Below are 25864 nucleotides of genomic sequence, written 5' to 3'. Positions count from 1 at the left end.
ACCCGGACATTTTAAAGCTATACCCCCATAACAGTGGCTACGTGGCTACGCGGCTACGTAGCTACGCCGCTACCTGGCTAAGGGGAAATAGCTTTGAAATGGCCGGGTATTCTGCAGTTAAGGCAAGGGCTTTCATAGCGTCGTCCATGCATACTGACGCGTGATATGACAGATCTACAAACTTGAACTGGAAGTAAATCTCATGAGAACAATAGGCATTCTGTGAGATGAAAAAAAGGCTTTATTTCTATTTTTACTTAATATGCAATTATTACACCACACTTAATTAAGCAATAATGTATTCCATCGAATGATTGTAATCCAGGTTTATTAGTGACTAAATTCAAAAACATCTGCGATCTGATTGAAATCCTTTGCAAAAACGACCAATAAAGACTCGGGAGCACAGGTTTATATCAACGGCTTACGCATTATGATGTAGCTAATAAAGCGTTCGGGTTACATGTGTTAAAAGCTAGTGAAATTGCCCTCACGTCCACCGAAGTAACAGCCTGGCCAGTTGGCAAAACTTCATATGCGTTTCGGACGATAGAGAAAAGTGACGTCGATGGATTAAACAGGGTAAACTCTATAAAGACAACAGAAGTTCGCTCATCAACCCAGTTGTACGTCTTTAGTTCTCTTACTACGTCTGAAGCAGTTGTAATGTTGTAGCCTAGGTCAGCTATAAAGCCACCGCCACCGTACTTCCCTTCTACAGCGTAGTGAGAAGTGGTTTTGACCTCTGAAGAACTTTGGTATTTCCATGGCTTCGGGAAGAAGTCAGTTTTAGTTCCACGATGGCCATTATTTTCCAGCTGGGTCCACTTCGGCCGATAAGGTAAGCCTCGGTCTTCGGTATCGCTTGAGTATGACTGACGACAGCTTGCGTAAAGGTCTCCAAGAGCTTTATCCATCACAACTACAGGACATCCTATATCTTAATGAAGGCATAGGGTAAATTGGTTAAATTAAAAAGCGGAGATTGTCGGCTAGAAATTAGGGAACTTAAAGAGGCTGTGACCGTCACGGCTGTCCAGGTCATTTTCATAATAGGGCCAATTAAATCCTTTTGTCAATAGAATCTAGAACCCTTGCTCACCATCAAGTCTTCGGTAGCTTAGTGGTTAGAGCACCTGACTAGATCACGGAGGGTCGTGGGTTCGAATCCCATCTGCGACATAAAAAAAAGGGTAACAAAATCCCGTTGTTTTGTTTTCACGTTCCCAGAAAATGTGAAATTAGCCAGATTCACATTGTTGTCGTGCAGCGACGGTAAAGAAATGCACAAAAAAAGGTGTGATGCGCGTGCAAAATTGGTGTTTTGCTAATCCAAACATATTGCTTATGTGGGCGTTCTCGTTGTAAGGTTACGCAAGAGGACGACAGAATTAAAGAAATGTTTAGCTCGGCTGCAGATATTCTCTAAATAGCAGATGTCATCTATAGAGTGTATTCTTGCTGATCTTTGTATGTATTTAGGCATAATCTCGCCTGTTTCTTCTCCGGGAAACGTACCAAACAACGCAACCTTGTCTACAGGATTCTTGGTTTTCCGTTCCTTTTTTTTTTCTGACGATGTCATCATTTTTCTGGATAGTTTTCCAAATGTGGTTTACATTAGGTGGTTGTGAAAATTTAGCCATGGGATTTGAGTCAATCAGAATAAAAGAGAAATATTTTGAAAAATAACGTCAATGAGGTTGGTGTGTTTTAAATTTAAATACAAATCAAACTCACCTTTCTTTACTCTTAGTTGTCTGAGTCGTGGCATTCCTAACATGAAGGTTTGCTTGTCACTTATAAATCCCTCTTCGTACTCAAATGGCTGCCCATTGTACCATTTAGTGTTGTACAGGCTGGGAAGCAAGTCATTTTCAGTCCAATTCCACAGAGAGTCCTTACTGTCCACCTAATAAACAAGTACCGGTCAAGAGTAACTTAAAATTACAAGTAGTCGCTGAAAACTCGGTTCATGAGGTCACAAAACTGTTTTCTTGGTTTTTGCGCAGTTAGAAATTTCTTTTTTAAAAATTATCTTTTTTATTTAGATTTCGACAAGAGAGACCATGAAACACCTTAATTGATGCCCCATTCACACCAACTAATTAAACTGTTTAACAAAATGAAACAAAACAACAACAACAACAACAACAAAACAGTATAGTTATAACAAAGTACTAGGGCACAGCCCGGGCGTTAAAATACGCACAATTCAAAGAAACTTTTTAAACACCTTATGTACAGGCACAAAATTTCCAATTGACAAAAGTACAGTACCGTAAATGATCGATTAAACGCCCCTACTCAAATAAACGCTGCTCTCGAATGAGTGCTGCACCTTTACCGAAAATAATTTAATAAGCGGCGCTCTCGAAAAAGCGTCCCGACGCCAATTTGGGTATTTACAGATAAAGCCCCACCTTTCTTACGGCGCTTGATATGAAGAGATATCAAAACTATCCCTTTTGAGAAATAAGACCTCGACCAATTCGTGAGTTCTAAAGCTGGAAACTCTTGAGACCGGGTTATTGCAGGTTTTCAGTATCACGCTATTCAAAATAGATCAAAATAAAAGTCAAAACCGTTGGATGGAGAAATTCCAGAATCTGGGAGATGAAAGAATGTAAATATACAAAGACCCTAGCCAATATTCGGGTCAGAGGAATATTTCGTAAACGATATATCCGAAAAATGTTTTAAACAATTTTATAGGAATTCGTATGGAGACGCCATGCTGGTGCCCTCCCTGGATGAGCACCAACATAGCTGACGGAAACCAACAGAACATCTGTCACCGATTTTTGTTACAAACGAGTGAATATATCCCTCAAAGAACTCATAAGCATTAAAGTAAAACTTTTGTTATACATTAACTGTTTAAATAACAAAATTCCCCGAAATAAGTCACTTTTTTAACCTACATTACAGCTCTCTCGGCCGTCATGTAAATGCCGCTTCATGCAAAAGCTTAGAAATTCAAGCTTACTCTAACACAAAACCAGCGAAAATGAACATTAGTTTTCAGCTACTCTAATACATCATGAAAGTATAATCTCAGTAGTATCGATAGTTTTGTAGTTTGAATTTTAGAGACGTCATGTAAAAACCAAAAATAAACAGTTCGAGGTGTACATATCTAATAACATATAGATTTAGCCAGGGCTAAAAGGGAAGCTCTTGGTAATATTTAAAGTTTGTTCAAAAAAAAAAAAAAAATCGTGTAATGCTAAGCGGCGAAGACAACGAGAACGGTGAAAAAACAACAATAGGTTTAATTAGCAAAAAAGCAATCACGTGCAGCACACTTTTTTTGTACATTTCTTTGCCGCTGTTTTGTACGACTACAAGGTGAAACTTCCAGAAACTTCTTAGTTACACGGTTTTTAGAGGAAATGTCGTACGTGTTCTCGATCACTTATTTTTCACTGCCGCTCATTTTCACCATGCATTGGTGACCGCTAGCATTTCTCAGGTTGTCACCGCCGCTACAAAATTTTCACGTTGTTCTTCCAACAAAAAAGTGTCTCCTTTGTTTTTTTATCTCTCGCTTTAGATCTCTGTCACCTTTTTACTCCTCTAGCTTCGCTGGCCTGCTGCCTACTTTCTCTTTTTTTTTCTCCTTACTATCTTTCTCTTGCTCTATTTTCCGAATTTGTGGGCATGAAAATTAATCTAAGCTTAATACTTTAGACAACACGGATACATAATCAATTTCCGCTTTCCGTTTTCGTCTTTATTGACTCTGTAGTTGTGACGCGGGTGGCTATGCGATTTCCCGCCAAAGTAACCCCGAGTTCCATTTGAGTTGCCATACCTGTTGATTGAGTTATTTTACATTGGTATGCCTGTGGTGAGGACAGACGGTCGTTCGGGCGGTCGGTGTACGGTCACGTGATTACCAAGTTTTCTGGGATGGGTAGATTTACTTACCCATGGTGCTCCGCTGGCGGGCGCTTCGCGCGCGCGACAAGTCCGCTATTAAATTGTGCATAGCTTGTACACGCCTCATTTAAGGTGGCTCGATACAGTTTTTCAGGGCCAATATCTCCCAGGTTTGAGTATAAAGTACGTCGCCATAAACAAAGTTTTGGAAAAATTGCCATTACAGTTGCATTAAATGAAGATGAAAATTTGTTATGATCAGGGTTGCAACGGCATCGAAGTTGTCATAGCAACGAAATGACGCTATTACCTATTTTACTTGCAGCAGTATATCTCCCTAATATTTTGGCAGAAGTTATGTGTTTGCAAGTGTGAGCCTCTCATTATTCAGGGTATTGTGTCTAAGTTTCTGATATTTTCGTGCACAACTTACAATAGCTACCATTTTTGCATATTTCATATGCATTGTTAGTTACTGCTGTTCAAGTGAAAATGAAACATGGAGACAATGCCTTTTGAATAATTAGAGGCTTTCACTTGTAATGACAAAACTTCCCATAAAAAGTAACGAATTGTAGCCCTTATTTTATTGCCATACAATAGCGCTTCGATACATACTAATCAAACCCTTCTTTCTAGCAATCGGCTGAAGCTATCGCCCATGATCTTTCACACACGCTTTTAAAAAGGATGAAACTACTACGAGGTGAAATTGCATGTCAAAAGCGCTTCATTCCGTATGAATGACGAGAGAAAAAGTGACGTCACAATTTGACATTTTGGTGTCAAAATTTAAGCCAATTTGATTGGCTCAGTATTTCATATTTTCAGGCTGATAAAGGTACTGTCAGGAGTTCATGGTCTCGTTTTATTGTAAATTAACCAAAACAGCCACTTTTGATTATCCCTCTGGAGGTTTACCCGGCGTAAGCCTTTAAAAATGGTCTATTTATGTCATCGATTCGTCAGAGGGACATATGTTGGTTACAGGAATGTAAAATGTTTTCAGCACTGAGCACTCGACATAACAAACCATACAGCAAAATTATTTGCCCTGGGAATGCAGATTTAGCTAAAAAATATCGATCTAATGTTCGTCCTGGGGATCTCGATGTAATAAAACATAGCACTGTCCTAAGGAATAATTTTTCCATCCCCTTATTAACTGGTTATTCCTAAATTCCTATCTGTATTACAAATATATATACAGATATTTCGACAAAGGTTGTCTGAAAAATATGCGCGCAACAATCCCGAAAGGTAATATGGGATATGATTGATACACTGTTTCTGACGACTTTAGCTGTCGAACTGACTTTTGATGCTTTCCTTTAGCACTCGCAAACACATTTTCATGGCCTTTCGTGCCAATTTTTTCAAATTTCTTTGAAGAACAGTGAACTCAAAACCACCCACAATGCCTTTCGGGATTGTAGCACGCACTTTTTCCCACAACCTTTCTCGAAATAGCTGTATATATATGTATATATATTTTCAACACAGTGGTAACTCGACTTAACTCACCTTATCAAAGTCACCTAGGAGGCTGATTGTTGAACTGGTGAATTGGTATCGGGATGGGTCTTGAGCTGCATAAACTACAAACATGAGGATGATACTTAAGACCAGAAACGACGCAAATTCTTTAAAAACCTGAGCCATGTCCCAGTTTTTACTGCAGACTTCCTCTTCAGTTTTGTTGTCTTCGGTTGACGTAGCCTTGATTTGGTTTACCTCTGGGCTCTGGAAAAAAGATGGCCCAATGACAGTTTGCTCTGGTGGTTTTTTGATCAAAAGTGATAGGACTATCGCGAAGGCTAACAGTTTAACGGGTTGATTGATAAGGATATCCTGAAAAATGGACACCAGTATGGATGTCAACCATTGGTTGGACTTATCTGCCCCCCATGTGAGACTATAGAGCACCGTAATGGTGGCTCCAATCACAGCAATGGCAAGACAAAACAACCAAGCGATGTAAAGAAAAAACGGTGGCAGGAAACCCCGAGTCTTTGTTTTCTTACGTCCCTCTACCGTATCATAGAATTCACCGCTTGATCTTATGTTCTTGAACATTAAGGCCACGAGTAAGTTAGGTGGCAAAGCTATCAGACTGCTTTCAATTCCAATTATGACTTGTGTCCAGCTCATGACTAGAGGCCCAAATTTAAAGGTGTCATCAGTCTTAGAATCGCCTCTTTTATAGAACATAGCGTTGGTAGCCATGGCCGTTAAAAGAAGAGAAAGACAGCAAGATAAACGCTGGCATCGCGTGAACGGGTTTTGAGGGGGTCGTGTGAACAGTGAAATCCAAATGTGTCCCTCGCTTAAGTTTCGCGCCGTTCTTCCGTAGCAGAGAGGTTTAAATAACGCAAGTCTGTCCTTTTTCCTGGGTTCAAGATAGAGCTCAACAGAGCCACCTCTTTTGTCTAGAGAAAGCCACTGGTGGGCAAAAAAGTACCACTCTTCCTCTGTTTGCTGGTTGGTTACGACAATTTCTTGAAGAAACCATGCCGGATTGGATCCCTTGTTGTCATGCCATATAAGGATATCTGTAAGGTTTCCCAATGAATTCGGCAATGCAAGAATGAAATTATTGACACTTCCACGGGAAAATAATTTTCTCCTCGCCAAAGGATCCGTCAACGAAATTTCTCCACTGCTTCCTTTTTCACCATTTATTATAAGTACAACATTTGCAGATGTCCCACTGTTCATCCACATTCCCGTTTCGATGCTTACGTGGTAAACGTTTTTGTCAGAAGAATCAGCGGTTGAATGTAACTGACATGGGTTATCCACTCTCTCTCTTTCTCCTTTAGTATTGTGGCCATCCATATTTAAGGATGTAGTTATGAACACATTTGCAACGACCTAAAATAAAGATTATAAAAAGTTAAGCTGATATATAAGAGCAACTGTTAAGCTGATCGAAGATACGCTGCTTTTTTTTTTCTCTCAACAAAATAATGGCCAGCATTCTTTGTAGGATACATTGGTTATGTCACGAATTGGAAAGTTGATACGGATACCTCTCTTATCTAATAAAGGGGAACCTTAAACTTTTTTCATTTCTCTAGGAAACAATTTGAATTGTAACATCATAAGTTTTCGTCCACTGATGCAGCTCTACCCTTTCCTAAGTATTAATTCCCTCATCTTTTCTTGTTCTCCCTGTGTTCTATAAGATTGATCAGTTCTAATAACAAGAACCGCGTGTAGCCAATAACTTTAGGCAGGTCTGAAGGAGAGAAGTCATTGTTCATGTTCAGAAAAAGTGACAGTCGCCAAAACGATGAGAGTAATAATCACAACCCAGGGTTGGTGGGTGGCAAATCAATCCAGTAGCATGCGTGACAATCAAACGAATAACAAAAGTGAAATTTGATGAGCGTTTAAGCCTGACGGCCTTACATCAACGTCCAAATATTAGGACGCAATCACCTGAACTGAGACAAGATTTTGATTATCCGCCAATATGATCTTACAAGCTTTTTGAAAACTCCGGTTGAAAGTTGTAACGGGATTTGAACTCATGAGCTTAACTCGACAGACTCTCCCCTATTTAACCGAGCTAACCGTGTAGCGGATTCACTCCTGCAATCTCTATACTATAAAAGTAGCTTTAAATGAACTGGTTCTTAGTAATACTTGAAGCTAATATACTGACCTTTCTTTTGTCGTTATTGTCGGCTCGACGGGCAAGTACTAGACCGATAAAGTAAATGCCAAATATAATGCACACAGTTACAAGAACGACAAAGTCGTCGGGTTCTGGATCTATGAATCGTTTCCGAACTGTTTCAAAGTCGATAGGGTTAGGAGCTACAAAAATATTTCCTCCAAACGCCGACAGGTGATTGCACAAACATTGCAGAGTGCCACTGCCTCCATCCGATCCAACCTTTAAACAGGAAACAACATTTTAGTATAGCGCAAACGCCCAAAACAAATAGAATCCACGCGAATGATCCTTTATGTATAGGGGCTTTTCTAAAGTAGAGGGTCAAGTCCACAAACGAAACCAAATTAGCCCAAACAACTGGTCTGCACCTCGTGATACCGTTAAAACGATAGCGCGCGAAACTAGAAAGTGGGAAATTCTTCATTCTACCAGTATATTTTATATGACATACGTAGTTTGAAATCGAACGGTCTTAGTTTAACATGTCTGAATAATTTTATTGTTAACTTTTCGGAGATAGAGAGTGACGTCTTATTTGTGTTTTTCTGAACTTGGATTTCAAATCCAGCAAAATTCGCTTACATTTAATGGTGAGGAACATGGTGTCATCTCTGCACGTAGGACGATGTTAGTGACAACCACATTGACAATGATAATGATTATGGTAATGACAATGACAATGACAATATAAATGGAAATGACGTTGACAATAGCGATTACGCTGTCGGTGATGATGATGACAATAGCGATAACAAAAGTTAACATGCCATTGTTGATAATAATGACAATGATAATGATAATGCCAATGATGAAGAAAATGATTATGATTACGAATACGATGAGAATTATGACAATGTCAATGGCAATGCCATTGTTAATGATAATGACAATAATAATGATAATGCCAATGATGGAGATAATGATTATGATTACGAATACGATGATAATTATGACAATGTGAAAGGTTTGAACCCAGGAGTCATTTCAAAAGGTTGAGTTTGATCGTCCGGGTGAACGTAGTCCTGAATAGGACTGTTGCTGTTGACACTGTCAACAACAACAGTCCTATTCAGGACTACGTTCACCCGGACGATCAAACTCAACCTTTTGAATTACGACAATGTCAATGGCAATGACAGTGTTAATGATAATGACAATGATAATGATAATGCCAATGATGGAGATAATGATTATGATTACGAATACGATGATAATTATGACAATGTCCATGACAATGCCATTGTTAATGATAATGACAATGATAATGATAATGCTAATGATGGAGATAATCATTATGATTACGAATACGATGATAATTATGACAATGTCAATGGTAATGACAGTGTAAATGATAATTACAATGATAATGCCAATAATGGAGATAATGATTTTGATTACGTATACGATCATAATTATGACAATGTCAATGGCAATGACAGTGTTAATGATAATGATAATGACAATGATAATGCCAATGATGGAGATAATGATTATGATTACGAATACGATGATAATTATGACAATGTCAATGGCAATGACAGTGTTAATGATAATGGCAATGATAATGATAATGCCAATGATGGAGATAATGATTATGATTACGAATACGATCATAATTATGACAATGTCAAAAGCAATGACTGTGTTAATGATAATTGTGATGGTAATCATGGACATCAAGCTAACGATACTGATGAGGAAAGTCTAAAAGACCTACCTTGCATCCTTCACTTGTCCAATCCTGCTTTTTCTCAGCCCAGTAGAGACAGGTCCTAATTTTAACTGACATTGAGTAATTAACGTCGGTTTTACTGTCGTACTTTGGCAATACCTTTATTGTCGAGATAGGAGTCGTGGGGGGTTCCTTCACGTTAATCCACCAACGCTTCCGTCGGACGTGGCTTTTTGCAATAGATTTCAACACAGGCTTGGTTCTGTCATACACCAGACGGATGCCTATGAAATGATCTCCTGTGAAGTTGCTCGAAAATTTAAACATATATGGGTTGATTGCACAGTTAAAGAAACCAGTTCCGAGACACGAAGTGTTATCAGAGTCCGGAATTCGTCTTGTAAAGGTGTAATTCTCCGCATTTGGTTTTACACCAGCACTTACAAAAACGTCTAAAATAGCATCATTGTCTGGTATTATTTTTACAAAAACAGTTTCGAGGGCACTTCTAAGTTTAACTTTGTGATATTGAATAACACTTGAGTTAACAAAATAATGATCTTGTGCATTTTCCGTTTCCTTTGATTCCTTTATTGGAATGAACAGTTTTATAGGCTCACTAAGATTAGAGATCTGAAGGTGTGATCCATCCGTCATCTTTAAATCCAGGCTCAAAACGGAAGATCTGATTAATGTCGAGGCATCCGACCATAAGTATGGGTTGTCCGTGAAAGTTACAATCTAGATAAAAAAATTTAAAAAAGAAAAGAAAGGAGAAAAAAAGAGAAAATGTTGAATAATTCATCAGCCAAAACAGACGACTTTCTCTTACGGGTAGCTTAAATCGCTCTGTAAGAATTTTCGGGGGTGTAGACGCAATCACTCGAAGCATGCGCGAGTGGAGCTCCTAATCTATCCATCCGAAAAATTTTGGTAATCATGTGAGCGTACTTCAGCCCGACTGCTCGTCCTTCCGCATCACAGGGAAAACAACATTAAATGTCAAACTTTCTGGCTAGTGTGGGAGCCTGTTATCTGATACTGTACATCCTTGGCGTGGTCAATTGACAATTGTCACTGGCAAAACAAGGTATCAGCTGACCAGTACCATATGACCGTATTGAGGGCTCCGGTGTCAACCCATCGAGGTGACATGTTTTTTGAAGTTCTCCCCTGACAAGTTGCTTGTTTCCGATTATCGCAGGCTTAGGTTTCAGTGGATGTCTATTTATTAACGGCAACTCCTTTTTTTATATCCTTGCCTAAATTTATATATTATTTGAATGGATTTAATACAATTACTTTGGAAAAAAGGGTTTGATACCCATATTTGCAGTAGGTTATTTGTTGGTGACCCAATATTTTGGGTCAATAAAGGTAGCTTGCTAGTAAGCTTTCCAATGGGAATAGCAGAAAACTACGAGTCCCGCGCATATGGCGGAAGAATCCTGGCACGGGTATAGAATGTCACCTCGAAAAACGTAGGTCTCGGAAAATTTTGGCCTGATCTCGAGATCTCGGACGCGTTTTTGATGAGTCTCGACTTTATCGTTTTCGGGTGATTTCGACTTCTCGGAGTCCCTAATTTTTTTTTTGCCTTCCGGTCTCGGAGTCTCGGATTTATGGGCAGATAATGCTAACTCACCTGGGTATCGACCGTTGCTGGTTTCTGAATATTTTTGTCGCTGCTAAATAAGACGTCGGCAGATGGAAAGGTCACATTTCCCTCTTCCTCATGTCCACTGAAAGTTTTGTTTCCAATATTTGCTGGCCTTTGTCGCCAAAGTCTCATTTTGATGAAATCGCTGTCATAGACACTCTGTCTCTGGCCAGATGTTTTTATGGATAGCAGTGCCGTTGCAAGTGTATCCACTAGGAAAAGGATTCTCTCAGTTACATTTTTAGCCTGTAATGGAATAATGATTAATGTTAGTTTTCACTTAGCCCTTGAGGCAACGACTACATCATTTTAACCCTCGAACGTACACCCAAATTCATACCCCCACCGTGGTACGGGGGGTAACCCCTCCACGGAGATTTTGATCTGTTGCAATATTTGAAAATGATTTTGCCCTAGTAGAAAGCCTTTGATCCTTTTAACAAGATGAGGTATATTTTAAAAGGGTGGTGGGGCTACTGGACGCCTGTGACGTCACCAACAACGGTCGCCATCCTGGATTTTGCCAAGAACTAGAAATTAGGCTAAAACCGCGAGAAATAGTACTTTTGGAGCTTTAAATGATAAATAACACATAAATAAGCACTCTGCATGATTTTAGTCTTAAGATTTACTTTTATTGTTGAAAAAAAGTTGAAAAAACATGTATTTTCACCCAAAACTGGCTTGACCAACTGCTACCTATAGCGTCATATCCCGTAACCATAGCAACTGAATATCAATGAAAGCTACTGAACTTGTTTCAAAATTTGCGCGAGGGATGAAAGAACAGCTACTGAAAACGTCAGGCGCTGATATTTTATTCTCTGGGAAAAAACTCAGAAAAACCTCAGGGAGGGGTGGCATCCATCCACTCCCCCCCCCCCCCACCCACCCACCTCTTGTACGTCTGAGGGTTAACTTGCACGGGCTGGTCCACGATATGAAATACCGTAAGCATTTTTATTGGCTCACTGAATGCAAAAACTGCGAGTTTGTGTATGATCTGTACTTCGAGTAGTGGAGCTATTTGACCCCATAATAGGGTTCCATAATCTCTCACCCATTTTGCTTAAAAATTACCTGGTTGTCGGGCACGTTGGAAGAGGCGTGAAGAATATTAGACAATCCTTTTATAGTGTTTTTGCCAATGTTCTGTTCAACTTCATCTCTGTTATTCACAGCATTTTTAAGAAGGAAGATGATTGTATTGTCTAGCACACTAGCAGTATTCTCCTATGAAAAAAGGAAATTACGAAATGAAATGAAATTTATTTGGACATTATTGATGCGAAATTCAACTTTATTTAAATTTGGAAATATAACAAAATACCATACTAGCGAGGCTATTCGAGGCATGCCAGGCTACATAATTTACTACAAACTCGACAAATACAAAGAAAGTAGACGTTATATAAGTATATATAATTTACAGTCAATAAATACTATTCTACTTAAATACAGGGACAATATTGGAGTAAAATTTTAAAAATAAAATAAAATGAAAATAAAGGACAAGAGAATTACTTTTTCATTTTCACAATAGTCGTATCAACATCAATATAGGAGTGTTCAGTTTGAAGGATATCGAGTAGCATTGCTTGTAGTGATCTTTTAAAAGCTTTTTTCGGTCTTTCTTTGAGAATTTGAGGTATCCCATTCCAAATTTTGACCCCAACACGCGAGAAAGCATTTCGTTTGACACTGACTTGAGATTCTTTAGTATAAAAATGTTCAGAGGTTGAGGCACGAGTATTGTAATTATGAACACTAGAAATTCGAGAGAAGAGTTTCTAAATATTATTCGAAGCAGTGTTTTTATTTGCACCATACAAAAGACTACAAACGGATTCATAATATAGAGCCTGTAAAGTTAGAATTTTTGCATTGATAAAAATAGGTATTGCGTGGTGGTTTGTTTCAGCAAATTATATTAAATGCAGTGCGCGTTTTTGAAGGGCAAGAATTTGGTCAAGGAAAGTTTTACACGCGTTGCCCCAAGCCTAAAAAGACCGTAGGTTAGATAAGGTGTAATTAGTGACTGATAAATATTTAGGTGGGTGCAAGTGGGAACAATATTTTTTAATCTCGCAATTAGCCCAGTTGTTTACTTATTTTGTTTGCAATAGAGTGATTATGGGTCTTCCAAAATATATTGTCATCGATTAACAGTCCAAGATCTTTAATAAAAGTTTTGTGTTCAAGGGTAACCTTTTTATTGCTTTTATTGTCAAAAATAACCTGGAGATCATAGTTGGGTTTTTTTTTTGGTGTGGACGAAAAATTACATAGTTTGGCTTTTTAATACTCAGAGAAAGCTTATTTGAAGTCAGCCAGTTATACAAGTTGTGTACTTCTGCAGTTACTGTTAGTTTCAGTGTCTTTAAATCTTTATGAGCATAAAGAGCGTTAGTGTCGTCAGCAAAAAGGAAAAATTGGAGTTTGCTCGAACAATATTGGATGTCATTTATATAAAGTAAGAAGAGAAGTGGGCCTAGGACAGATCCTTGCGGTACGCCGCAGTTGATATATGAGAGCCAATTTCAGTAGTCTGTGTGCGATTTGATAAATAAGAGGAAAACCATTGATTGACAATTCCAACGGAAACAATAATAATTTAGTTTATCAAGTAAAATAGTATGATTCACGGTGTCAAAGGCTTTTTTTAAGGCAATAAAAACGCCACATCAAAAGAGTTCGTTGTCCATGTTGGTTTGTATAGTTTCTATTATCAAGAATAGCATGTTGGGTTGAGTGAGCTTGACGAAAACCATATCGAGACGAATATAATAGGCTGTACTTTTTAATAAAGTCTCTCATTCTGCCGTACATAATTTTTTCGAAGATTGTATTGACATTAGATAATAATGAAATTGGCCTATAATTAGAAGTGTCGGTCTCGTCGTCAGCTTTGACGATAGGTATAATGTTTAACATTTTAAGTTTTGGGGGGTAGGCCCACGCATTTGACTCAGAAAAAGTTGGCAGGTATGATATTGGGATGAAGATCGTAAGACGACCAAGAAAAACCGTCCCTGAATCATCTCAGTAAAAACTTGCAATTGTTTTTGTAACGCCCTCATTCTGAGCAGCCATTCAGAGAAGCTTAAATTTGAGATGATAGGTCATTTACAACAGATGGTTCATGAAACACATGGGTTTTACAGTAAAATCATTAACGAAATATCACACTTAAGCGTCTTGCTGTTAAGATTACCCCTAAAAACGCACGTATGATCACATTGTCTGATGAAAAGAGTGGAACAATGCTATTTAAGGACTTAGAAATGGGTTTTGTAGAAAATAAGGGACAATCAGGTCCTTTGTCAGTTAAAAGTAAAACCCAAGGCAAATGTCAGTAGTCAGTTAAATTTTCGGCTATTTTTCAGTTGTCAGTTAACCCCATCCAGACCCTCTTTAAATTCAGAGAGAGACCTTAAAATTACAGGGGCGCACTTAACAGAATACTGTACATTGTATTTTTTTAAATGAAATGCGTCTGTCTTAATAACTGTTTTTACAGGACATTTAAGTCTCAGACCGCTTTTTCCTCCCGGGCATAATATCGGCCATTATCAAATACTTGCCAGGGTTTCAAGAGGAATTTTGTCTCTTTGTTGAGTTGCCAAAACAGCAATAGTTGTAAGCTGAGTTGCCTCGCTGATCTTTGTGACTTTAACTTTAGCCATAGAACTCAAAATGGTGTCCTTGCTCTGAAGTGGTAAAAAAGGCTTCATCATTAGTCTATGTTTATGTTTTTTTTGGAGGGGGGGGGGGGGGGGGAGAGGGAAGGCGGGGGAATAGAAGGGCTCACTTCGTTCTGTAGAATTTGGGACTCAAAATAAGGGATATCAAATCGAAAAAAGTTGTAACATTTTTTTAACAGGGAACCTGGAACGTGTTCAGCGGCGTAGTTGGTTTGTTTACGTAAACAAACGGACTTCGCGACTGACAAGTGGCGGGGACAACTTCGTAAATGCTATAAGCCATGCCAGAAAGAAACCTCTGCTCGCAGGGTATGTATTTACATAACAGGGCGTGAAAGGCAAAACTAATGCGCAATGACAACTTTAAACGACGACATGAAAATCTTAAGTGACATGTTCAGTTAAGATAATGATTCATTAAACACTTACCTGACTGTCATTGGAACCAAGAAGATAAGAAATGGCCGTAGTAGTAGCTCTGCGGACGTCGCCTTTCTTCACTAAGTCACCAATTGCATGTGCCACATTTGATGTATTTGTAGACGGCCTCACCTTTATTAACAACAACAGTTATACATATATCCCAAAACTAAAGTTCATGAATCCGGAAACAGAAATATAACGTTAACACGTGACAACGTCTAGGCAACATGACGGCAATCACATGTTAACGTCAGCGGTTACATTATGTTACCGGTAGGTAGGTATTAGCGGAATCGTAAGATTCCCGAGGACTCTGGGCTTCGCAATCTAAGGCTGTGTTTGCACTATACAGGATATACTTTGCACCGCCACGAAAATCATACCCGAAAGGGCTTCTGCTCACACACAGGAAAGGTTGTGGCGGCGTGATTTCTGTGAAAGAGCGAAGCTGCGCGGCGCAGATCTCGAAAGTTGAGAGTCAAATATCTGTTCGGTTTGTGCCATACTCAGTAGTGCGGTGTGAACACCTATTTGGCCCGTCGCTGAAGTAAGTAAGAAGGAGCGGGGACTGGAAGCCACTGAAACTGAAGTAAATACTGTATTCAGGAATGAGGACGGAAATTTAGTACACCAAACATCGCAGTTAACCGCGCCGACACTTTGTTCGATGTGTGTGAACGACATGTGCCAAAAGGGGCTGTTAATGTTAATTCTATGCTGGATGCTAGGTTTTCGTGGCGCCACGAAAAGATATCCAGTATGCTGTGAACATAGCCTAGCTAGGAAGTGTACGTTGCTTTTAGGTCAATTCTAGCGAAATGAAAGATAATATGCCGTAGACAAAAGACAATGTAGACAAACGACAATGTCATCTATATCCTAAATAAATAAATAAATAAATAAATAACTGTAGTTGTTCTGCCAGGGTAAAGTTTTTTCAATCATTCTGCTGTACAAAACATCAATCACAACAACGATAAAAAACGTCCTCTTTGTTATTAATAACTATTTATGATAAATTATTTGGCAAAACGTAGGCTTGATTATGGTGAGTTTCCCATTTTTCAAGTTTTACAAAATGTTGGCTGAATCTAAAACTCAGTAGCCTCATCCATCTTTTCTCGCAGCTAGGAGCTTTACAAAGGAGAAGCATTTCCAATACTGTCTCCCAGTACATGTCCGATCTAGCTTAATTATTATTCATAATCAAAGAAATTATAATGTACCTTCACAATAAACTTGTCCGGATGACTTGCGCCGGTCGTATCTTCTATGATTACAAGTATCGTAACATTGTGGCCTTCAGATCGTTTTCCTTCAGGAATACTTGTTGATATGTAATGGATCGGGGTTGCACTTTCCAAAATAACTGAGCCAGTAGAAGTAATGTAACTAGTATTGAAATCATTAAAAAAAATTTACAGCTAAGGAGTGAGAAAGTTGAAGACCTCGTTATCTTTACTCATAGAGCTGGCAAGTCAATAGAAAAACTTATAGTGCGTTCGATTGATCGTTAATTCCAGGAGAACAAGCAAACATTTTCGTTATTGAAATCTCATCGCAAAATTTTATTTCAAACAACAGTAAATTCAAACAACTCCAACATCGATTTAACCAGCATTATTATTCATGAAAAATATTTGTCATTGGCTTTGGTAACCCTCCTCCCCGACAAAAAATGAGAGCAAAAATGCCCAACAAATAATAGAACAGATAATAACACAGCAATGTAACTCTTGTTTCCCTTGCAAATCATTCTAACTAGTTCAAATCATAAGGAAACGTACCTGAAAGTATAAGTTAGGTTTGCATATTGGTCTTGCCAGCCGTCACAGTCAATTGTGAAGTTCGTTTCCAAAGCAAAACCCTCATTCGGTGTTACTTTACATGTGTCGTTGGGAGTTAATAAAGGCGACATAGTTTGAAATGTTATCTCATTAAAACTTGAATATTTTTTCTTGATCTTGCCTTTCATCACTTCAATTGAACCTTTTATCTTGTAAGAAGTATTCACTTTAAGTGAATAATTACTAATCAGTTCTAAGTCTGGATTATTGTACTCTAAGCCGGAGACTTCTTTCGAAGAACGGCTCACATCAGCAGAGTCCAATTGAAACAAAGTCCATTCGTAGCGTGTTATGTTTTTGCAAAGACGTCCTGTACAGTTTGATTTTATGACCGTTCGTTTCCTGGGATTAACTGGTTTGGGGCCACAGTTGTAACTGCAACTGCAAATAAAGAATATTACACTGAAAACAACCCGTTTTGAGTGCAACAGCATAACGTCTAGTTTCAAAATCGGTGATCAAGAATAAAATTTCTTTCCGAGGCCTGCGAACAATAACAATAACAATAACAATAACAATAACAATAACAATAACAATAACAATAACAATAACAATAACAATAACAATAATTATAGCGATAACGTTAACGATAACGGTAACGATAACGATAACGGTAGCGATAACGGTAACGGTAACGATAACGATAACGATGACGATGATGATAATGATAACGATAACGATAACGATGACGATGACGATGACGACAACGACAACGACAACGACAACGACAACTATAAGGATAACGATAACGATAACAACAGTGACAATGGTAATAATAATAATTTATTATTCATATAGCGCAAAAAGTAACACTTAAATATGATCTTATCCCTCGTCACGACTTAATCGTGCGGTTCAGTCCATCTTTATCGTTCTCGTTTATCTCAATTTAATCGTCTCATCGTCTCATCTCCTTGTTTCGTAAACAGTTTTCTTTCTAGACTATAGCTTACCTAATAAAAAAAATTACTTCCTGGTGAATGGTCAATTGATGACTGACGTTAAATGTTTTCCGACCACTTGTAATAATTAGCTCAAACACGTAAGTCTGTCCCTCCTCCATCTTGTCGACATCAACAACAAGGACATTTGTTGTGGCGCTAAGTATTCCGGGACCGTTACCAAAGCAACCTTTGGAAACGTTTGTGCGCATGTTTGGAAGATCAACATTATAGGAGGGAGTAGAAAATGTTTCATAAGTTCTCCGACAGAGCCATGTAAAACTGAGTTGTCCAACTGGTTCTGGGTTATACGACAACGATCCATTAAGGATGATATTCCCCTCTCCTTTAGAAGCGCATGACAGTCCCATAATGCTTGCGATCGGGGGATCACGTTTGACCTTAAAGTAACCATAATCATATCCGATGATCTTGCCGTGTGCAAGACTTTTAAATATGTAACTGACGTACAAGAATACATCCTTTTCCAGACTTCGCGTTACTGTAATAGATTTAGACTTGTTAAGCTGAAGTTGAAGAAACTTTATTTTGTAGTGTTCTGGAGGATCGTAAATCTGAATTATGTGCCAGTATCTTGTTGTTTCTGGTAAGCTACAGGTAACGCGGCTTACACTTGCAGTTAAAGGTATTTTGGTCTGTCCGCGCACTGTAATATTTTCTTTAAGGTCTTGTAGGTCCTTGGTCAGATTAAGGTTAACGAGTACGGGAGGACATTTACAGTTCTCTAGAGATAAAACAAATTAAGGATATTTAGGGACTTGACTACAATAGAATGCTACGAACGTAACTATAAGAATTTTTATCCTGATACAGACTAATACAGTTAATCAATTTAGATGTAATGGCCTTTCCCTCAAAGACAAAAACGCTTATACGACAGGCACGTCGGCTGCATGGCACGGTACGCACGGTACGTACGTGTCATGAACTGAGGTCTAAAAAGAGGTAGATGGGCGGGGGAGGCGGAGGGGGGGGGGGGGGGAAGGGGACGGAATGTGAAAAATTGTGACTACCTCTAAAAAAATCCTGGCTAGGCCGCTGTGCGAAGCTTTTCCCAACCGATGACCGATTGGATCTTCAACTTTGATATAGACAGGAAATTTATCAAGTCATAATATTGTTTAACTGACTCACAAAAATAAGACTAAGAAAAGTCTTCTCGTGATACTATTACCTGTGTCTACTATCTCCAGGAGAGAACTGTTAAACATTGCTATCCTCTTTATTCCTGATTTTATTTCGTTTATCAACTGATCTTTCACCGAACAGTTTGTAGAGAACACTCTTATGTCTGCCATAGGCTCCACCAAGTAGGGTGGCTTAGAGCTTCTTGTTTGAGCACTAGGAAAAAACGGAAACAATACAAAGTGGATGTGAGAGAAACCTTATTATGAAAAGTTCTCATTTAGCTTTGTATATAAGGATAGCCTGTGGATTCCATCATAATTGGCTAATTTCGCAATCAGCCAATAATAAACGATCATTATTGAGTGCGGTTTTTGTGATATCCGGAAAAATCAAGGTCGAAGTAACTGTTATCAGCCTCGGTCTTCGGCTCGGCTAATAACTCTTACCGAGTTTGATTATTCCAGATATTAAAAAAAAACAAAAAACAAAACCTACAAAGAATATAACAATAGTTTTATTATGTATAAGTAATGACAAACACACCATCGCACAGAACACACATTGACATTAGTTTTGGAAATCATGCATTGTACGCGCAAAGTCACTAACCTGCTAGCAAATAACTAGGAAATAACTAACTAATAATCTGCTCTTAGCCGATGAGAGGGAGATAGTGTATAACAATATATATTGTTGGAAGAATGTCTCATTCGTCCTTCCTCTTCGCAAGGTAACACCCTTCTCGATTTTTTTTTTGGGAAAAAAAAAGTACAACTCTGTATGTTTTTACCTGTTAGTACACACGTATGTTTAAAAACGTTCATTGCTCTTTATGACAAACAATTTTGTAGGAAATGGAAGCGTTACATACCCAAATCGCAGAAATTCGGCAATAAAAAATCCACCAGAGTTATCAAAATGATTATTGAACTGCAAGGTAAAAAAAGAATAAACAAATAAACTAATGCATCTGAGCCGCCTTCGTCTGTGATTAGACAGTGCAATTTTTAAATTTAGCTTTGGTAGAGAAATTCATTTCAAACACACACACACAAAATATTGCCGAATTTTCGCTTACTTTATCTTTATTTCCTTTTAAATCACGTGTTCTGATCTTGTAGGTCCATTCCAGAGCTTGCTTGGTCCCATGAAAGGTGAATGAACTTCATTTTTGACTAAATTTAACAATTTTTAAAGTTTCGATTGGCCTTAGACACCATACATAAATTCACCTATCGATCACTGCTCTTGGACAATGAGCTGCGCATGCTCCGTGAAAAATTGTTTTACTGTAGACAATGTTCTGTTTATGCGCAGTTTGGTCCTTATTTTGACGACAAACTGTAAAAACCTGTTACAACGGCATTTATTCCGCTCTTAAGTATAGCACTTTTTAGTAAAGTGCGGACTTTTTGTGTGTAGCGGGCATTTAGCTTGTTAGCTTTTTTACCTGTTTTGCAAATTGATTATAACTATCACTTATTAACTGGATTATATACCAACAAAAACAGCTTTTTAATCTATCTATAATTTAAATATAACTTCTGCATTGGCAAATGATGGATCTGCTCACAACTGACAAATAAGGACAATTTGCTCAATTGTTCTTTTAGTGGTAAGTACCTTTTTATTTATATTACTAATTAGATGTTCAATATATAGCTGTCGTTTGCTGAGGGTTTAGGCTACGAAAAATGCTTTGTTTGTAAATCTGGACTGCGATTTTTCCTTGCTAAGAAGCGTTAAAAAAATCTTACATCAAATCGATATATCTAATATCTAGGTTACTGAACGTCACAAAGTAATATAGTGCAGGATTCCTGACACCAACAAATGACCTACCTCATTGATAACCTCAGCTCTTGTTTGCTGGTATTGCGTAGAGGTGGAATTTAATAGGTCCAAGGTCAAACTTTTACTCGGAATAGTAAGCCATACGTTGAAGTGATGAGCTTAAAAAACAAAAAGAAATTAGATGTAAGAGCAAAACAATATGGAAATACAAATTTAATAATAACAAAGAAATGAAAGTCTGTTCCAGGTATTCAGATGGTGAAGGGTGGGCAAAAAATTAGTTGGGCGTGCGCGAACAACAATTTGATGACGGAAAAAATGGGCTTCCCCTTGGTTTTTTTTTTCCCTCGTATTTCTTTTGCACTCGCTGCGTGCGCGTATACTATTAAACTCGCTCCCCATCATCTGAACACCTGGAACTTGCTACTAGTTCATGTATATCTTGAATGGATCTTGCATCGTTTGTGACAGAAAACACAGCGTCAAATTTTCAAAGCCGAAGGGTTGGCAGAAAACATGAATAACAAAGAATTTGTAAATTGTCCTAAGTCACAGGAAGAAGATCTACAAAAGTAAGCGAGGTTTCTGATGTAAAAAAAAAATAGGAAAACTTATAAACACCTCGGCGGCGAGGTGCGAAAGCACTTAATTCAATCAATTGTGCCCATTTAACGTTCGGACGTACACGCAAATTCATACATATATACATTGTGTGTATTTATGTATGTGTGTATTTATTAATAATCACAGGACTTCAGGCTTCAGGAGTAATCATTGATCATTCATTGCGATAGTGCTGTTTCGTATGGTCCGAAATTGTAGGATCACACTCATAAATATGCATGTATTTATGTATGTATGCGTGTATGTATGTACATACACGCATACATACATGTTTTTTATAGTATATCAACAATTTCCAAATCCATCCCCCACCCTGGTACAAGGGCAGGGGGGGGGGGGGGTGTCGGGGAGATGGAATCCCTCCCCAGAGTTTTTGACTAGTTGCATAGTTGCAGTATTTCGAAACGATTTTACCTTCAGTGGAAAGCCTTTGATTTTCTTAACAAGGTGAGGTATATTTTATGGTTGGTGGCGCTGCTGAAGGCTTGTGACCAACAATGGTTAGAACAACAATGGTTAGAATTACAAATCAGGTTAAAACCGCAAGAAATGGTAATTTTTTGTGCTTTACATGAAAAAATAACACATAAATGAGCTTTTTGCTACAAGATTTACTTTTATTGGTGGCAGAAGTTGAAAAACATATATATTTTACACACAAAAATGGCTTAACAACCTGCTACTTATGACGTCATATCTCGTAACGATAGAAACTGACCATCACTAACTCAAAATGTGCACCAGAGATAAACAAACAGCTACTGAAAATGTCAGTCGCTGATGTTTTATCCTCTACGAAAAAGCTCAGAAAAACCTCAGGGGAGTGGGGGGGGGGGGCAACCACTCCCCCCGTTTTCCCCGCCTTGTACGTCCGAGGGCTAATTTAAACGCCTACAAATGAGCTCTCTTGTCTATGATTATTTTTTACTGAACTTAAATGGAACAATTATGTAACTTTGTTCTAGCCGGTTTCACATGAAAGTGTATTTTTTTTTATTCAGACCGTCTTGTCAATTGTCAGTTTGTGAAAACTTTTATTTTTACTTTCTCTTTTCTTTTATTTTCTCGATACTCTCAAAAGTGATAATAATAGTAACAGATTTTATGTTCTTAGGCATAAATATGTTTTCAACCCTTCTCAGAGCTCATTTTAATCCTTGCCGAGCGGCTAGGGCTAAAATGTGTCTGAGTCGGACTCAAAGTATGTTTATGCCCACCAGCATAAACTTTATTGTTTAGTTACTAGCAGTAATCGTAGATTATAGTGCGTCGTCTTAGGGCCTTAGGCACCTGTATCGGTTATCATAAAGCATCTTAATCCTTTTTTACCGTTACTGAGTTACGGGGAGTTGGTTTCTCACACCGTAGGAATTTCTTATGAAGAGGAAGCAAGAAAGATTTCAAATTAAACAAGGCCGGAAACCACGAGGAAGCAGAGATCCAAATGCTGCGAAACGCGCTGGGGACCGAACGCGATGGGCATGATGGATATCATTGTGACACAAACATACTATTGTGACGTTTCAAAATAGCGCATTGAACGCTGTTCATGCTGGATGCTCTTGTGACGTTTCAAGATGGCGCAGATTTGGAACAACACACCGACGACACCGACAACCTCGTTTCTCGATTTCTCGCGCTTGGAACATGCACAGGCCGCCCACGAACACACAGACCAGCCAACGACTCAATTAGAAAGCGTTTCCTTCGTCGACGCAATTAGTACAATTGAATGACTGGTGCAACAGTCTTTCAATTGGCCTTTCGGATACTAGTCTCATAGCTACAATGATTCCAAAATTCTGCTGTTGGACTACTTTTACAGATTGTGCCAAAAATACTTTATTGAAAGTCGTACTGAACACAGGCTACCTAAGAGAAATGAAGGCGTACGGGACTCATTCGAGGCAACCTTCCTACGCATTCGCTCAAGAGGAAGGGGGAAGGGGAGCGAGAGGGGATCACTGTGAGATTTTTTCTTTTTTTGTCACTAGTGGCTCTCTCACCAAAATGAAATACATGGATGAAATCCGCACGTCTCCTCCAACTCCATCCGAGCCATATTTCAGACAAGTGCTTTTCTTTAAATCATAAGATGTATAAAACCCACGGTTTGCATTGTACACAAGTTGAGAACTTGAACAGCACAAAGCAGACGACTGTTGTGTCACCTACCTTTAGTTTCACAAAGATAATAATGATCAGCGGTACACTTTCTATCATTCCATTTTCCCGAAACAAACATTTGTACGCAAAACTCTTTTCCGCCGGCGTTGTCGGGCCCTTTATTGGCCCAGTTAAAGTATGTTGCGTGCGATCCATCGACCCACAACCAGGGTGAATTATCTTTGGAATCCCTTTGCAAACCAATCCATGTTTTTTCTGATATGATCGAGGCAACTGCTTGTTGTTCAGCTTGTGACTTTACCATGGCGAGCGTAGACCTCATAGCCTCACAAGCAGATTTTGCAGAGTTCCAGCTCGAGGTCACTGACGAGCGTTTGTAGCACGAACCTTGTAGATTAGTCCAGTTTTGTGGACATAGCCCTGAAAGTTGAAAAGTGAAAGGTACAAACAGTGATAAAATGGTTGTTAGGGACTGGTCAAAAACTATAGGGGGGGGGGGGGGGCCGGAGCAAGGGGTGGGTCGTGCAATTTTCAGCTACCGTCAGGGGGTGGGTCACCCTATTTTTTACTAACTACTAACGAGACAGTTGACTACACTTGTTATATAAAACACAGCCAGTTGGAATTATTGCTAAAATACTCACAAACCGGTTGTGCGAGAAAATACAAAGGTTGACAGGCCGCACATCTATACGGGCGTGGAACCCTCTGTCAACCCTTTTTTTTTCGGCTCTAACGAGCATGTCCTTTAACGATTTTCCTTTTTTGTAAGGAAATGATTGGTGGTTCTTTTAAAATTTATTTAAGTTATAGTTGGTTTTGTATAAGATTCCATTTTTTCATTCAAGCTTCCTTTATAGTAGACACTGAGGGCTGGTATTGTGTCACGAATGGCAGTATTTCTTTTTCCTCCTTGTTGTTTTGTTTTAGGAGTTTAGACTCCCTTTTGTGAATTTTATTTGTGATAGTAGGTTTTCTATCAAAGATAGGGGGCACCCAACGAGAATATAGTTCAAAACTACTTAAACATAGCATTGTTAAAGGTATTTTAGTATTAAAACAGTAGATATAGGCATATTTTTTATCCCCTAAAAATTTTTCATCTGTTCGGATCTCCTAGCTGAAAGTTTAGTGATACGAAAATTATAGGAATCAAAACTTACCTTTTCGAAAATTTCAGCCAGAAAAAAGGCTCCCGAAAATTCTAGGTGACCTTAGGGTAAAAATCCATTAAAAATGGGCAATTTTACCATTTTTTTACATCTTCGAAAATCCTAGGAGGGGCAGACAAGCAAGAAATTTTACAACAAATGTTCCGAAAATTCTAGATCTCAAATCGTCTTTCGAACAGATATTTTCCGAAAATTGACGTTGGGTGACCCTGAAAGATTGTGGGTAGCCTCCGTCCGTCAAGCGTTTTTTTTTAAAATTTGAATTATTTTCCTCAAAAGTTGTTTCTGAGGAGTTTTTTCGTAGGATTCTTAAGGCTTCTCCTTTGACAAATTCTTTTCTAACATTTGGAGGGTGACACGAGGTGAAATGTGTCTGCAAGAAGCTTTCCATTTGTTGAAAATGTGTCTTTGCATCAGGGATAGATTTTGCCTTGAATCTTGTGCCTCTGTACACAACCGTGTCTAAAAACGCAGTCTCAGTGTCAAATGTTTCGGCCGTGAATTCAATAGTTAGGTGATGTAAGGTTGCTTGTTCAATGAAGGCTTCGATGTCTGGTTTACTCATGTCCCATAGGGAAAAGATATCGTGTACGTGGCATTTCCAAACTGTTGTTCTAAAGACAGTTTTGCTTAGAGTTGTTGTTTCAATATATGTCATGAAAATATTGGCAAAGGAATCAAAACTGCTGTTTTTGTGCCCATTGCAGTTCCTTGGTTTTGTAGGTATTGCTTTGAAATTTTCGTTGAGGATTAATCTAAGCATTTCCGGCAAGTAATGTGTAGGAATGGGTTGTCTTTGTTGAAATTTTCATATACTTTGTGACAGATAATTTCAATATACCCTCGTTTTGCTGTATATTTGTGTCAAGACTCATAACGTCCATTGAAACAAGAAATGTTCGGTTTTTCACATTCGTCTTTTTAGTGAAAGGTATGATTTCTGTGATTTTGATATTGCTTGATGTATCAACAAATTTTGTCAAGCACAGACCATAGTTATTAGAGGAGACTGGTTATGAAAAGCGGCAAACATCAATGATAAAAACAACAGTGCTGCAGTTTATGTTGGAAGCACCCTGAAAGTGCACAATCCTTTGTTTTCTGTTGGCAAATTGTTACGGAATAAATTAATGCAACTTTTTTATTGGTCAATACAATCAAAATGATAGGAATTCTTTTGA

At 38.4% G+C, this 25864-nt stretch overlaps 1 protein-coding gene across 1 annotated transcript; it reads right to left on the bottom strand.

Moving 5' to 3' along the window:
• Positions 1 to 334: 334 nt before the first annotated feature.
• On the bottom strand, positions 335 to 23629 carry LOC140932165 (polycystin-1-like protein 2). The gene is made up of 16 exons (XM_073381809.1): positions 23560 to 23629; positions 20809 to 20918; positions 19838 to 19896; positions 19013 to 19179; positions 17830 to 18562; positions 16817 to 17257; positions 16256 to 16421; positions 15036 to 15158; positions 14487 to 14612; positions 11983 to 12135; positions 10888 to 11148; positions 9288 to 9983; positions 7556 to 7789; positions 5410 to 6759; positions 1741 to 1912; positions 335 to 940 (listed from the first exon to the last, which is right to left on the bottom strand). The coding sequence occupies exons 1-16, from the start codon at positions 23627 to 23629 to the stop codon at positions 432 to 434; spliced, it is 5370 nt and encodes a 1789-aa protein (XP_073237910.1). The 3' UTR covers positions 335 to 431.
• Between the last annotated feature and the right edge of the window lie 2235 nt (positions 23630 to 25864).

This window comes from Porites lutea, chromosome 3, assembly GCF_958299795.1.
Source record: "Porites lutea chromosome 3, jaPorLute2.1, whole genome shotgun sequence".
NCBI classification, from domain to species: Eukaryota; Metazoa; Cnidaria; class Anthozoa; order Scleractinia; family Poritidae; genus Porites; species Porites lutea.
The sequence above is the reverse complement of the archived record's forward strand: the minus strand, read 5'-3'. Positions and strand labels throughout refer to the sequence as shown.

What these genes read in the sequence shown, in the direction of transcription:
- LOC140932165 (XM_073381809.1), bottom strand. Translation starts at nt 23,629, where the DNA reads ATGTTTGTTTCGGGAAAATGGAATGATAGAAAGTGTACCGCTGATCAT. An exon ending in CGGACAAGTTTATTGTGAAG is followed by an intron (nt 15,159 to 16,255) that starts GTACATTATAAT and finishes TTGTTAATAAAG; the next exon opens with GTGAGGCCGTCTACAAATAC. An exon ending in TTGGTTCCAATGACAGTCAG is followed by an intron (nt 14,613 to 15,035) that starts GTAAGTGTTTAA and finishes TTACCACTTCAG; the next exon opens with AGCAAGGACACCATTTTGAG.